At 43.9% G+C, this 15,599-nt stretch overlaps 1 protein-coding gene across 8 annotated transcripts in view; it reads left to right on the top strand.

The window, feature by feature from the left end:
• LOC105485316 (myosin XVI) overlaps positions 1 to 15,599 on the top strand; it is a 703,391-nt gene that overhangs the window by 624,232 nt on the left and 63,560 nt on the right. For all 8 annotated transcript variants that reach the window (XM_011747599.2, XM_071081051.1, XM_011747600.3 and 5 more), the window contains one exon: positions 8,883 to 9,983. In XM_011747599.2, the coding sequence (XP_011745901.2) occupies positions 8,883 to 9,983 (1,101 nt within the window). The remainder of the gene's footprint in view (positions 1 to 8,882; positions 9,984 to 15,599) is intronic.

Below are 15,599 nucleotides of genomic sequence, written 5' to 3'. Positions count from 1 at the left end.
ATAAAATTAAATACAATTTTAAATGTCATTCCTCCATCATCAGTCACTTCCCAGGTACTCAGTAGCCACAGGTGTAGAACTTTTCCATCATCACAGAAGCTTCTGTTAGACAACCCTGATTCCAAATGCTTCGCGTGTCTACCAAGTGGTGATCCTGAATTTTTTTACACCTAGTAACGCCACAAAATTATTCTCCTTTCTGTCAAAAGATAGGAAGAAAATTTGATCACTATTCTAAAATGCTTGGTGAACCTTGGTTTCACAGGATTGAGGACCGCAGCTGAAGTTGGTTTTGTACCTGAGCCATCCTTTTTGGCATGTTAAAAAATCAAGTTCAAGTTCTTTTCCTTTACAAATAAAGCTGTGAATCAGTTCAGATGGTTATAGAGTGAAAGGAGATCTGATTGGAGACCTAGGGCCAAGGATTGTAGGGTGACCAGCCCCAAGGTCACTTTAAAGTTGTCTTTGTGTTTATCCTTGTTCTTATTAGCACATGTCTTTCCTGGTAGGTCCTCACCCAATAAAAATGGTTGTGGTGAAGGAAAACAGGATAGAGAACAATTTTTTTTTTCTCATTTCCTTTGTACCTCAAAAGCATGAAACAATTTTGCAGGCCAATAAATGTTAACACTTCTTTGCAAACTATTAGCAAGCTAGAGACAACTATTTAAAAGTACCATGTTTTTATTAGGTCGGTGCAAAAGGAATTGCGGTTTTGGCCATTGAATAAAAGCCTGCAGTTGCTCTTTGCAAATAGTGGCTAGGAAAGGAAAGATAGGGCCTCGTTTTCACTTCCTCTTGGCCGGGGCCTCCCAGCTGGAGTGCTGCTCTGCAGAGTTCATTCCTCACACACCGGGTGCAGCCTTTCTCCCAAAGACGGTTAACATTCTCTCGAATTGTCTCCTGACCGAAGTTAAATATAAGCCTGCATTTCATGCGTGTGACTTTGAAGAAGTGACTCAGTCTTTCCAAGCCCATGTATATCAAGGAGCAGCAACAGCAGAAGCACGGCAGTGGCTATTTCTGGGGAGTTAGGAAGCAAAGGGCTGTAAAGCCTCATTGCCCAGGACATAGCAAGTGCTGAGCAAAGTTACATGCATTTAGCTTTGCTGTTAATGAAGCCTCTGACAGTCAGTTTCCTCATTTGTGAAATGGATACTAAATTCTAAAATGTGGGACTTGCAGTTAAGTCATGATGTCAGTGGTGCTGTGCCTGGCTTGGAGTGACCGTTGCTCAAGGTGAAATTGCAGAAGCAAGCTTTTCTCAGGCAGCTCTAGTCCTCACTGTTCACCATTCTATGTGGACACTTCCACACTCACCCTCCCTTCAGACTCCAACTGTCTCCTCCTCGGAAATTATACCTTAATGAACCTATAACTTTTTTTTTCAAAAATTGCTGTACAACTCCATTCTCCGCAAAACGCAGTTTACATGTGTAGACACAAATCATGATTCAGCTCTGTGGCTTAATTTGGAAATAACTTTATTTCTTTTCTTTACTCTCTTCTTTCTGTCTTCATTCTAGAACAATATGTGTCACATAGTAAGCACTCAACAAATACTTATCAAGTGAATACATGTTACAGAAATCTATTTCTCTACACTCTTCATTAAAAGAGAATGTGCTTCCTATCAGTATATCAGAGGGAGCACAATTTGCCAAGGTTCGAGAAGTACCCTTGAAATGTGTCAAGGCTGGATTTGTCCACATAGTTTTAACAGAAGCCCTTAAAAAATTATTTTTTTTCTGTTACCTGAAAATGGACAGAAATTAGGTCTTCTGTGAACGCTCTTTGGAGAAATGTGTTGCTGGGGATAACAGAACACAATTGCACAGTTCACCACCTATGTCGCAGTTGTACATTCAACAAATAGTAATTAAGTATCTTCCATGAGCCTGGCTTCTCTCTGAGGACCTGACAGACCAGGTGGGGAGATAAGTGGTCAAACAGATTACAGGGGAAGCACAGCCACAGCACTGAGGGTGTGATAGGTGCACACCGGGCCACAGAGTACCTTGCCCTCCGTGGAAACTGCGAAAGGCTCAGGAAGGGCATGTCAACAGCATCAAGTGCAGTCGGGAGGGTAAAGATGGGGGCAGGGAAGGCAATGATATTGCCTGAACTGCTCCTCCCACCAAGAAAGAAAAGTTATAACAAGGTTGCGACATATGACTGCTCAGTAGAAGCCCTTTCTGTCCAATTTGCAACTGATTGTAAATCCATCCTATATCCACTGATATATGCAGCCTGAGCAGTCAGCTAGCAGGCACTTAATTAAGCATCTTTTATGTCCTAGGTCCTGTGCTCTGTGCTATGTTTGCTTCTGCTCTGAAACTCAGCACAATCACACTAGAAGTGCTGGAAAATGGAGGAGAGTCACATATGCAGACACTATTTATTTTGGATGAACAAGCATCTCATTCCTCCTTTTTCTCACAGATTAACTATGCAGGTATTTTGTTTTTGTGAGAATGGGACCAAATAACTTATGCACAGAAGATGACTTAAAAGTCACTGACATGCCTTTGCAAAAATACCAAAAGGAAAATGTTTTGTAGGAGAAAATGTAGATCTCCTAACATGACACTCATGTCCTTATCATTCTCCAGCAGTTCAGACAAGAGGCAACTTTATGATGTAATAAGATGGCTTCAGAATGTAGTCTGACTCCTAAGCTACCGTTAGGATCCCAGAACTTGCCCTAAAAGTATTCTGTGATCGTGAACTGTCTTCCCTAGTCCATTTCATTGACTTTATCAAGGAGTTGCAAATGTTTTATACATCAATATTAGGACAAAAAATTAAGAAAACTGTTGATGTAAATTCATTTTTAATAACCCTCTAACCAGTATTTGCAAATGAACTTTTAGCATGTGTACACGTGCACATGCATCCAGAAGTAGCCACAAACCAAATTAGACTTTAATTTATTAACTGTGGTTTTCTAATTTTAGTTTATAAAGAATGACTACTTCCAGTTCTGACCCCCCAGAGGTTCCATTTTAACCGTTATGGAGTAGAACAGGATAATGCACTCTAGTGATCTGATGTTACTGAACCCCAGACCACACTTTAAGGAACAGTTCTGTCTCTCACAGTAAGTTTCTGGTTGTGTAGCGGTGATAATGTCGGTCATGATGGATACTTAGTGATGTTTACGATGTGCAGGCATTAAGCTAAGTATCTTTCATCTGTAGAATGGTCCTACCTAGTAGGACTGTCATCATGACCCTATGTAGAGAAGGGTGTTAAGTCACTGAGCAGTGGTGTAACTTGTCCCATGTCACATAGGCAAGCTTTGGACCCTTGAGTCAGGTTCTCAACAACCTCTCAACAAACATGCTACTTTTATTTATAATTGTTTAATGCAAAAAGGCTCTTCACCACATCTGAAGCAAACTTTCAGGGAATACTATAGCGGTTACGTGTTGTCACATAGCAACCCACCCAGAAATTAGATTTATATACTGTAGTGATTGTTTTACTACCCCTCTCAGGCTCTGGGTGTCAACAGAGATCACTGAGGCAGTTGTCATACGCGGTCCTTCATGCAGCAAGGTGGCTGGAATCATCTGAAAGCCGGTCACAGGCATGTCTGGTGCCTCAGCCATCTGAGGGGAGCGACTCCTTGGGTGTCTCTCTCTGTCTGTGTGATCTCTCTGCATTGCTTGGGCAGCATGACAGCTTCAGGGTATCCAACTTCTTTCACGGAGAGTCAGTGCTTCGGGGGCATGTGCTTTGGGAGAGAGAAAGCGGTAGATGCAGCCTCGCTTTGAGGGAGCCAGCGTGGGAGGTGAGCAAACTCCCTTCTGCCACGTTCCTTTAATCACCTCAGTCCCAAACACCCATCCAGGTTTAGGAAAGGAGAAATAGATTCTACCTCTGGAAAGGATATACTGTGGTGGCCAAGGTGTTGGAAAGTACCGTCTGTGTCAGTCCACCCTCTGGACAAAACAATTTGTATCGCTCTCTCATACAAACTATACTCACCCCTTCCCCAGACTCCCCAAAGCCTCCTGCAGCATCACATCTGGCTCAGGTTCAAGGGCCAGATCGCATCATCTAAATCAGATCCCGGTGTGCCAGTGCCTCTGGTACGATTCCTGAGAGAGACAGCGCCTCAAGTGTGTCCTCTTCCATCTGAAGACTTAATGACCAAAAAGACAAGTTGCCGGATCCCCCACACAACCAAAATACACTGGAGGGACAGGCAGAGAATAACTGTGATGCACGCTTCTGTTCAGACACGGGAGGGAGATCAGGTGACACACAGTGGTCATCGGTGGGTGGCAGTTGTGAACAAGAGCTGAATACATGTTGCTTGTGCCTTCATGAGGATTTAGTCCAGTTTGCAGACTGGAAATAATTTTCCATAGCTCTTAGCTCTGTGTTCTGGAATCTTGGCACCCCCCTTTTTGACTAATAATTCCCAATCCACAAGAGGTGATTTATGTTTGGGAGTATGGTAGTTTTCTCAGCCTGCTTCTTCCTGATCAGGCTTGTGTTATTGCTGTTGTTTAGAGGTGAGGTCTTGCTATGTTGTCCAAGCTGGAATGCGGTGGCTATTCACAGGTATGAGCATAGCGCACGGCAGCCTTGAACTCCTAGCCTGAAGGGATCCTCCTGCTCAGCTTCTGGGGTAGTTGGGACTGCAGGCTCACATTGCACCTGGCCAATATTTTGAGAAACCAAAGTTTCTTCGTCTTTGTGTGCACGCTGCTCCTTTCAGTGTAAACTGATAAATTCATTTAAAAGCTTTGTGACTTTCTTGTGAATCAATTCATAATCCACCTTATGAGTGAAAAGCCACATCCACAAATCTTTTTGATGGATGTTGCTGATGTTACTGAACCCCAGTAACTGGGGAAGCTCACTGAGTATTTCTGTGGGTCAATGCCCTTGATATTCTTAGACCTGTGGTTTTGCTTCCTTGAAAAGCCCTATGAAGCCCCTCCTTGGATTTTTCTGGGTACTTCTTGAAGGGTCTCTTCAGTGTGTGCTTGACTTCATCTTTAGATCATGTTTTTCTGAAAATTCGCTGAATTTTATTTCTACTTAGAAGTCATTTCCTCCCTCCCTCCCTCTCTTTCCTTCCTTCCTTCCCTCCTTCGTCCTTCCTTCCTTCCCTCCTTCCTTCCTTCCTTCCCTCCCTCCCTTGCCTTCCCTTCCCTCCCTCCCTCCCTTCCTTCCTTCCTTCCTTACTTCCTTCCTTCATTCTTTTATTATTTTTGAGATGGAGTCTCACTCTGTTGCCCAGGCTAGAATGCAGTGGTACAATCTTGGTTCTCTGCAACCTCCACCTCCCAGTTTCAAGTGATTCTCCTGCCTCAACCTCCCAAGTAGCTGAGACTACAGGCGTGTGCCACCATACCCGGCTAATTTGTGTATTTTTAGTAGAGAACAGTTTTCACCATATTGGGCAGGCTGGTCTTGAACTCCTGACCTTGTGATCTGCCCACCTCGGCCTCCCAAAGTGTTGGGATTACAGGCATGAGTCACCACGCCTGGCTGGAAGTCATTTCTTAGCATTCAAATTATTTGCCATCTGAAGAGCCTGGCAGTGAGAACCATTTTATTTTTAAACTCAGAAGGGTCTTGTTCCTTTATAGTGAATAGTTCTTTCTTTACTTTATCTCTGTATTCTCATGATTTACTCTAGGCAGCTAGAAGAATCCAGGAGGCAACTTTAATACTGCCTGGAAATCTCCTTAGCTACATCACCCTGTTCATCTTCCGTTTTCTGTTTTCCACATGACTGCAGGTGAAATAGTATTGGTAAACTTAACACTGTGGCTAAAATGTTCTGTTCCCTCCAGCTTCCAACATCTTCCTCACTGTTCTTTAGGCCTCATCAAGAGCTTTCTTGAGGCCACCACGCTTCCCCTCATGGTCCCTTCAAAGCTCCTCCCATGGCCCAAAGCAACTTCTAAGAGTTTAAGGGTTTTTTTGTTTTTGTTTTTGTTTGTACAGCAGAGTCCACTGCCAGGTAGCAATGTCTTTATGAGTTGTCTATTGTTACGTAACAAACCTCTCCAACTTAGTAGCTGAAGACACCAAAATAAGGTTATTATATCTCTCATGGTTCTAGTATTTGGCTGGGCTCTGCTGAGCAGTTCTCAAGGAGCCTCTTTCATCACTGCAGTCAGATAGTGGCTGCAGCTGTGATCACTGGAAGTCATGGTTAATTACATCTCTGGTGTCTGGGATGGGAAACCAGACAGCCGAGGGCTGCAGCAGATCGGAGTCCTCTGGTTCTCCCTCACCTCTATGTAGCCTCTCCACAGTTCCCACGGCGTGGCTGCTTTAGGGTGTACAGACGTGTACATGAAGTCAGGGCTACCTAGACATGTGTCCCAAGGGAAGGAGGCGGCCAGGTAGAGGCTGCATTGTCATTGGCCCAGCCCCAGAAAGCAGGCAACATCATCTTCTAATCATTGTATTCATTGGGGCAGACACAGAGACCCTCCCAGGTTCCAGGTTCTGGAAGAGTATGTGGGGCTGAAAATATTATTGAAGGCAGCTTTGGAAAATACGGTCTCTCACAAATCCTTTAAATTATTCATATCTTCAGAGCAACTCTATAATCTTAAGGTTAAAAATGGGGTTGCTTTATTCACTTTCTAGAAGCTCAGGGGCTGCTATGTTTTAGCCCATTGAAAGTCACTGGAATAATGCTTATTAATTAAAGAAATGCACACTTTGGGTACTTTCTATTCTTAAAAGTTGGCTGCTTTGGGGAGCCCCGTATAATACTGACTTACAAAGATGTCCATGGAGTTCAAAAATTACTTTCGTTCTTTTCCATTCCCATTTTCTGGTGACAGTGTGTCAAGAACTGAGTGAAGCACTTTCCCTACAGTATCTATTTTATTCCTTTGAGATACATACTCATATCACCATTCTATGCATGACAACCCTGAGACTCAGAGCGCTTCGCCCAGGAGCTCTTCTAAAATGACGACCCTGCCCCACCAACCCCAGCACAAAGACAGTTCTGTGACCCTCACTCTGGCCTGTTGGTTCTCATCTTCGTGGCCTGTGTCACATTCTAACATACTGTAGAACTCACTCATTTGGCGTATTTCCATTTTTGTTGTTGTATGACTCTTCCCACTAGGGTAGAGGAGGGTAGGGAACTTATCTTTACTCATGAATTTATCTCGGTAAATACTCGTTGAATGCATATGACTCAATGAATGAATAAAAGGTCATGCTGAGATTGGAACCCACGTCCATCTGATTCCAAACCTTTAATTTTAACCATTAGACTGCATTGTCTTCCAAAAACTGGATACAGAGACTGCTGTCAAAATGTGCAGTCATAGTGAGGGAAGAATACAACTGCCTCAGTTAAATAACTCAGGAACTCAACAAAGGCAGATGTGCCTCTATCAAGAGTTCCTACAGATTCAGAAAATACCAAATTAGTAAAATAATTCAAGGTTTGGGAGTTTAGGTATTTCTAAGACTCGAAATAATTTTTCCAAAATTAACATCTCTGTTATCAGAGAAATTATATTTATTTAATAAAACATTATTGTAATTTACAGAAAAAGCATTAGAAAAAGAAGTCTTGTGGAATTTTTTTGACTTAATTTTCAATAATTGTTTTAAATTCATATTTAAGTAGTTTTGTTCCATCTCTTTTGAAATTCACTCTTGTAATAACACTATGCTTATTTGTTTTTCTGAGTATGGCTTCTTATTTTACCTTCAGAAGTTTCCCCTTGAAAAGTTCTCAGGGAAATGTTATTCTTTTGGTTTCCTTGTTAAGGATGTGTTTCTGTTAAGTATTGAAATGTACTGATTGTAAAACCTGTCGTCCCTGACATTTGAACAAAGTCCTTTTTTAAAGACTCTCCATCCACACAAGTGTTTTGTTGTTGTTTTGTTTTGTCCATTTTACATCATTTTTATTCATTTATTTATTTTTATTTATTTATTTATTTATTTATTTGAGACCAAGTCTCACTCTGTCGCCCAGGCTGGAGTGCAGTGGTGCAATCTCAACTCACTGCATCCTCCACCTCCCAGGTTCAAGCGATTCTCCTACCTCAGCCTCCCGAGTAGCTGGGACTACAGGTGCGTACCACGAGGCCCAGCTAATTTTTTTTATTTTTAGTGGAGATGGGGTTTCACCGTGTTGGCCAGGCTGGTCTCAAACTCCTGACCTCAGGTGATCCGCCCACCTTGGCCTCCCAAAGTGCTGGGACTACAGACGCCCGCCACCACACATGACTAATCGTATTTTTAGTAGAGACGGGGTTTCACCATGTTGGGCAGGATGGTCTCGATCTCCTGACCTCAGGTGATCTGCCATCTCCAAAGTGCTGAGATTACAGGCGTGAGCCACTGCACCCAGCCCATTTTACATCATTTAAATAATCACCCTCATTTCTGACAGGAAGCTTCCATATGCCACTAACTATTAATAGCTAATTGGCCAGGTCTCCTGAGTTTCAAATCATAAGGACCAGTTCAACCCGTACATTATGTCACACCTGTGTTAGGTCCTAAGCATCCACACCTAAGTGTGTTCCACCACCTGATCCCTGAGTGTCCCTTCCCCACTGTGTCTCCAGGGACCTCACCTCCGCGGCCTCCGTGGGTGGCTGACGTCCTGGAACCCCCTGACGTTCCGCTGGACATCCTCCTCAGTGGATGGGAGTCTTCCGTCTCCAAGATCAAATCTCTCTTTTCTCGGTGGTGGTCTCGGGAGTTCAGGTTCAGCCAGGGAGCCTAGCGGGTGGAGGAACATGCAGGCCCGGTCCCTTGGGATTCTCGGGGCGCAGGGCCGTGGCTCCGAGGCGAGCCCCGGGCGAGGTGGGCACCCGTGGGCCTGGCCTGGCACCCACTGACCGTGTCCTTTTCTGCCGCAGCTCTGGCCCGGCCCAGACCGCACAGCGACGACTACAGCACCATGAAGAAGATCCCTCCTCGAAAGCCCAAGCGCAGCCCCAACACCAAGCTCAGCGGCTCCTACGAAGAGATATCGGGGTCCCGGCCCGGGGACGCGAGGCCCCCGGGCGCCCCGGGGACAGCAGCGCGCGTTCTGACCCCCGGGACCCCACAGTGTGCGCTGCCCCCGGCCACGCCCCCGGGGGACGAAGACGACGGCGAGCCGGTGTACATCGAGATGCTGGGGCACGCGGCCAGGCCGGATAGCCCGGACCCCGGGGAGTCCGTGTACGAGGAGATGAAGTGTTGCCTGCCCGACGACGGCGGCCCAGGCGCGGGCTCCTTCCTGCGCGCATCGCCGCCCCTGCTCCACGGCGCGCCGGAGGACGAGGCGGCGGGGCCCCCCGGGGACATGTGCGACATCCCGCCGCCCTTCCCCAACCTGCTGCCGCACCGGCCGCCCCTGCTGGTGTTCCCCCCGACCCCGGTCACCTGCTCCCCCGCCTCGGATGAGTCGCCCCTGACACCCCTGGAGGTGAAGAAGCTGCCGGTCCTGGAGACCAACCTCAAGTACCCCGTGCAGTCGGAGGGGTCGAGCCCGCTGTCCCCGCAGTACTCCAAGAGCCAGAAGGGCGATGGCGACAGGCCCGCGTCCCCCGGCCTGGCGCTGTTCAACGGGTCCGGCCGAGCCTCTCCGCCGTCCACGCCGCCCCCGCCCCCGCCCGGGCCGCCCCCCGCACCCTTCAGACCCTGCGCGCACTTGGCCTTCCCTCCGGAGCCCGCCCCGGTGAGCTTGGCGAAAGCGGGGCCGAGCACAGAGGCGCCCAAGGTCCACCCAAAGCCAAACTCTGCCCCTGGGGCCGGGTCCTGCAGCTCCTTCCCCAAGATCCCGTATTCCCCGGTGAAGGCAGCCAGGGTCAACGCCAGGAAGGCCGGCTCCAGTGCCTCTCCCCCCGCGCCCTACAGCCCTCCCAGCTCCAGGCCTCTCAGCAGCCCCCTGGACGAGCTCGCCAGCCTCTTCAACTCTGGGAGGAGTGTGCTTCGAAAATCCGCGGCGGGAAGAAAAATCAGGGAAGCCGAAGGTAAGCGGAGTAGACATCCCCCTACTCCTTTTGCATGGACGCTGTGATTGCGTGCACCTGGGTACATCCGTGTCTGCACAGATGTGAAAGAGTAAAGTTTCAGGTGATGGCCGTGGTCGTTCAGAGCAGGTATCAGCTTGGAAAAAAAAAAAAAAAATCATATACACCCACTGTGACCAAATAAGTAGGAATTAATATTTCCGTGTTGCAGAATATGACAGAAAAGGCTCGTGATACAAAAAGACACAGACCGCAACTGGATTTAATAAATTATAACTTGATAAATGTTCGACAGAGAAGGTTAAATGTTAGCTACTGATTTTTTTTTTTTTTTTTAATTCTTCCTTATAACATGAAAGTGGTATTCTGGGTAAGTTTCTATTGCCGATTTCCGTTTGATGTACAGTTCACGGCTACCCCCATTGTGCGGTTTGCCATCCATCTAGCTTTGCCTGGTGGTATCTGGGATGATGACCTATCCAGTTACTACCCTGCACTTAATGCCACTCGGCTGTGGGCTGTTTGGGATGAACTGCTTTTCTTCTGGTCGTGTGCCATCCAAGGAACACTCTAACGCAGCCCCGTTGTCTGTGTTTTCTCATCCAGTGACTCAGACCACAGTGGGGTTTGCAGGTGGGAATCAGTCCACTAAGTGAGCTCCATGACAGGCTGTTCCCTGCCTTAAAAAACATTTATTTTGTGTCCCTGTAAAAGAAGAATGTAGCAGGCAAAATAAGATTTTCATGCTCACTTTTTTTGCCAGTCTTTTGTAACTGGCTAACCACGTGGCTCTTCCTTCAGATGACACGGCCTCGGTGCCAAAGGTACTGTTTTTGCACAGATTCCTTTAATAATCACAAAGAATGTCCTCATCTTCCAAAAGACATGTTAAGGTTTCTATACAAAGCCAAAATGTTTTCCCAATGGTGTGTATTTTGGGGAAGAAGTTAATTAATGAAAAGGATCTTCTCTTTAAGAAAAATTATAACCAGTCTCTTCCATCATGATGGCATTCGATCCCCCACTCCTCTCCAGGTGAGGCAGGAGGATAGGGTCTGGAGGCAGGGAACCTAAGGCGCTTTCATGTCGACTCCCTAGAACTCAATTGAAAGGAAAACCGTAACTTTCCGTGCCTAAGTAAAAAAAAGAACCCTAGGCTACTCCCTCTGCAAACCCCTACTTTTTCTGCACCACAGATGGGAAATTAGCTGTCCGCAACCAGTCAGACTTACTGCAGGTAGAGTCTTCCGTTGTGTAGAAATGCAACTCTATAACTTCACCTTAGCCTCTGTTCCATTGCTTTTTGCGACCAATCAATCAGATGTTTGCAGAGGAGTGTGATCTTTTAACTTCACTTCAGCCTCTGATTGGAGGCCACCACTTTATTTACATGAGGTGAGCATGAAGTGGCCAATGGGAAACCTCTAGGGGGTATTTGGACCTGAGAAGATTCTGTGTCTGGGCCCTTGAGCTGCTGCCCAGCCCAATCCCACACTGTGGAGTGTACTTTTGTTTTTGGTAAATCCCTGCTTTCATTTTTTCGTTGCTTCATTCTTTCTTTGCTTTGCTGGGTGTTTTTCCAATTCTTTGTTAAAAATGCCAAGAACCTGGACAACTTGCAGTCAAGACCCTCTACTGGTAACACAGGGTAGGTGGCAACTGTGAACGTTCTTGTTTTATACATGGAAAACTTCATGGTGGAGAGGTTAAATTCCTTCCTTAGGGTTAAGTGGTAGGATTGGAAGTAGACTTTGATCTACAATGTGGTAACATTTTATGCATGCATTAACCTGCTCCTTCACCAAAAGAAAATACATAAATATGTAAGCATTCATCATTTGATTAGCAATATTACTTTAGGTACAAAAACTAGAACATCTAGAAAGCAATCTGAACAAGTGAAAAGTAGGTCAAGGCTAAGAACCTTTAACGATGAATGAATAACCTTCTCCCTATTTATTCTTCAGACAAATAAGCTAATTGTTTGTTTAGCTAACAAATTCTTCTTAATTATAGGCCATTAATAAATGAAATTGTATTTGTAAATAGCAGAATGTTTGAATTTCACAAATCGTGTTTCATTCCAAGGAACAAAATGGATAAGAGAAAATCATTAAATGAACAAATTAATATTTGCTTTTAGAACTAAAAGTTTATTAAAACCTCATGAACCTCATTTTACTAGAGAATGGAACAGGGTGAATTCTTCTTGACTCTATTCAAGGAAGTGAAGTTAATGAATTTCTAGACAGACCTCATCATTTGGAAATCCCAAAGTCTACCCCTCAGAGGATAGCGAGAATTATAGTGAGCCCTCCAGGCATAGTGTGTAAATTTGCTAATTATATTTCCCTGTGGTGGTATTAACCAGTATTTGGGAACACACATCAAAATCTCAAGTACAACATAGTTCAACTATAATTATAAGACATCTATTTTCTTATTGTGGGCTTTTCTGCAATACTTTTTCATGTGAAAAGATTGGATTGATCCACTTATGACTTTCTCAGAAATATACGAATTGGCAACTTTGGCCACTTGCACAGTTGCTGTAGTAATAGAAAACTTAGCAATACCAGACCAGGTCATCCCCGCACACCGATTATGGAAGTCCTAACTACACAGTTGACTACACAGTTGAGAAGTGTATAATAATTCTTTTTTTTTTTTTTTTTTTTTTTTGAGACTGAGTTTTGCTCTTGTTGGAGGGCAATCTTGGCTCACTGCAACCTCCACCTCCCAAGTTCAAGCAATTGTTCTGCCTCAGCCTCCCGAGTAGCTGGCATTATAAGCGCCCGCCACCATGCCTGGCTAATTTTTGTGTTTTTAGTAGAGACGGGGTTTCACCATGTTAGCCAGGCTGGTCTCAAACTCCTGACCTCAGGTGATCTGCCCGCCTCAGCCTCCCAATGTGCTGGGATTACAGGCGCGAACCACCATGCCCAGCCTAGTGTCTAATTCTTTATGGGCTGTGATGAGGGAAACAAGTTTACAAGTTCGGATGTCATGTTCTCATGGGATAGTTCAGGTCATTCTTTTAGAATGTAGGAGAGGTTCAACATAAGCTGTGGAAGGAAAAGCATTCGGTGCTGGTGCTCAGCACTGGTGCTGGTTATATGACTCTTAAAGTTTACACAGTTTGATCCTGAGGTCAGTAATCCATTTTCTTCTGAATGAATTCAATGACTTCTTTGGAATTTCTTTCAAGTTTTAAATCTTTTACTGTACTTTCTTTATGCTTAAAGGCATTTTTATTTTCACCGTGAAATAGCTTTTTTTAACCAAATAATACAGTGTGTGGCTAATTTACCCTTCAGGCTTCTTAAATTAACTAAAGTTCCTTTTTTTGTTCAGTTTTCATAGGGGAAAATTATTGCACAAATTTTGCAGAAGGGTTCAAAATGTTCTCCTTGGCTCTTTGGAACAGTGACCGCGACAAGATTAAACCACTCAGTAATTCACTAGTTATTTCTGGTTAAAATATAATGGGCTATAATGTACGGTGAGTTGTGTACAGGAAGCAAGGTTGTTTCTCGTGTAATTCTACTCCGTTACTATTCCGTAGCCTTATATGTAGGATTTCGCAAATTCTGTGTTGCCCAAACCCGTTCATTTTCTATAGATTCTTGGATATGCAATTGGAAGTATAGACAATCATGCAGATTCTAAGAGTGGTGGATACACATATAGGAAAGATACGATTGTGCAGATGATGGATGTGACTGCAGTCTGAGAAGAAATGTTTGCAGCAAGGAATTGTAGTGCTTACTGTGTGCCAGGCACTGTCTGAATAATCTAATTCTCACAACACTATAAGGCATCTGCTCCACTTATCTCCATTTTACAGGTGGAAAAACTGGGGCACAGGGAGATTAATCTGCTTGCTCAAAGTTACTGTGCTCATGGGGGACAGAATGACTTGAGTGCAGTCAATCTGTCTCTAGAGTCTCTTCCTCTAGCCGCCTATGCAATGCTGCTCAGACCGCAGGAGAAAAGAGACAGAAAAAAAAGTTTTAAAATTAATATTTGTTCACTGAGGGGCAACGAGTCATAGTCATAAGACTGTAGTTGAAGAGAATTGTCCCATAAACTCAAGAATGCCAAACGCACTTTATACTGATTATGGGGATGTATATCTGGGACACAGTGTCTAGGCTACTTGGCCCTTAAAATTAATATTGACTAAATGTTTAATTGTCTGTGCCATTTTGGATATAAAGATCCCATTAATTCACAACACTTTTTTCACCTCATGTGATGATGTGGCTAATATTATTATGCTAATTATTTCTAGTCGCTTGGTTTCAAAAACTATGAGACCCGATTCAAATGGTGAGTGAGAGTCCTTGGCTCCTTCAGGCCACTAGGGTGCTCCATTGCTCTGAATGGCATTTCCGCGTCTGGTTGAGTTTATCCAGAATAAAGTGAAATCACATGAGCATGTTATTCTCTACTCAGTGAAAAAGATCAGGAAGACTGGGTCTGGACAAAAATGCAGTACATCTCAGAAATCTGGAGAAAAAAGTTGAAGACAGCCTGGCCAAATTAATGAAAATCAGACTCAAAATATTTTTTTTTTAATTCAGTTGTATTACTTTCTGATACATTGCATCCTTAGCTTCTAAGTTATAAACAGGTACTTTAAAATGATGTCAACAAAAAAACTGTAATGTACAGTATTTCTTTGCATATAGTAAGTGACTATTAAATAGTTGTTTGAGTTAAAATTTACTATAAAAGAGCAGTCTGCCATATAAATCTATTTACTAGAACTAACTCTTGTGGCATTTTTACTTAATAAGGATCACATAAGCTAAATGGAAGTCCCTATTAATTTCAAATATTTTATTTGATTACATAAATATTCGGAATAAGAACATTTTGAGTTTGGAGTCAGAGTATTTTATAAACAATGTTTTACAATATATTTTTATTCCACAGGGCCATTTGTTTACAAAATAATTGTTTTTCAAGTTTTCCTTATGGAAAATTTCAAACATAGACCAAAGTATAAAGAATAGATTAATGAACTTTCTCTGTGGCCCATCCTATTTCATCTCTACTCCTGCCCATTTCCCTCCTCTGGCACTGGATCATTTTGAAGTGCATCCCAATGTCAAATCAGCTGGGCATGGTAGTTCATGCCTATAATCCAAGCCCTCTGGGAGGCTGAAGTGGGAGGATCACTTGAGCCCAGGTGTTCAAGACTAGCTCTGGCAAAGTAGCTAACGAGGCCTTGTCTCTACAAAAAAATAAAATAATAAAATAAAATAGCCAGGCATGGTGGCATGCGCCTATGGTCCTAGCTACTTGAGAGGCTGAGGTGGGCAGATCGCTTGAGCCTAGGAAGTTGAGGCTGAGCAGATCACTTGAGCCTGGGAGGTTGAGGCTACAGTGGCTGTGGTTGCTGCACTACACTCCAGGTTAGACCACAGAGTAATGCACTGGCCAGAAAGTAAGAAAGATATAAAAGAGAAAGAGAGAGGGAAAAAAAGGAAGAGAAAAAAAAAAACCAATGTGAACCATTTAAATAATATATATTTAAACATTTATAAATATTTTATCATAGATGTTCTTTAGAAAAAAAAAGCATTTATTCTTAAGGCACTTTAATAA

Source organism: Macaca nemestrina, chromosome 16 (assembly GCF_043159975.1).
Source record: "Macaca nemestrina isolate mMacNem1 chromosome 16, mMacNem.hap1, whole genome shotgun sequence".
NCBI classification, from domain to species: domain Eukaryota; kingdom Metazoa; phylum Chordata; class Mammalia; order Primates; family Cercopithecidae; genus Macaca; species Macaca nemestrina.
Note: the sequence above shows the minus strand (reverse complement) of the source record. Positions and strands in the feature narration are given on the sequence as shown.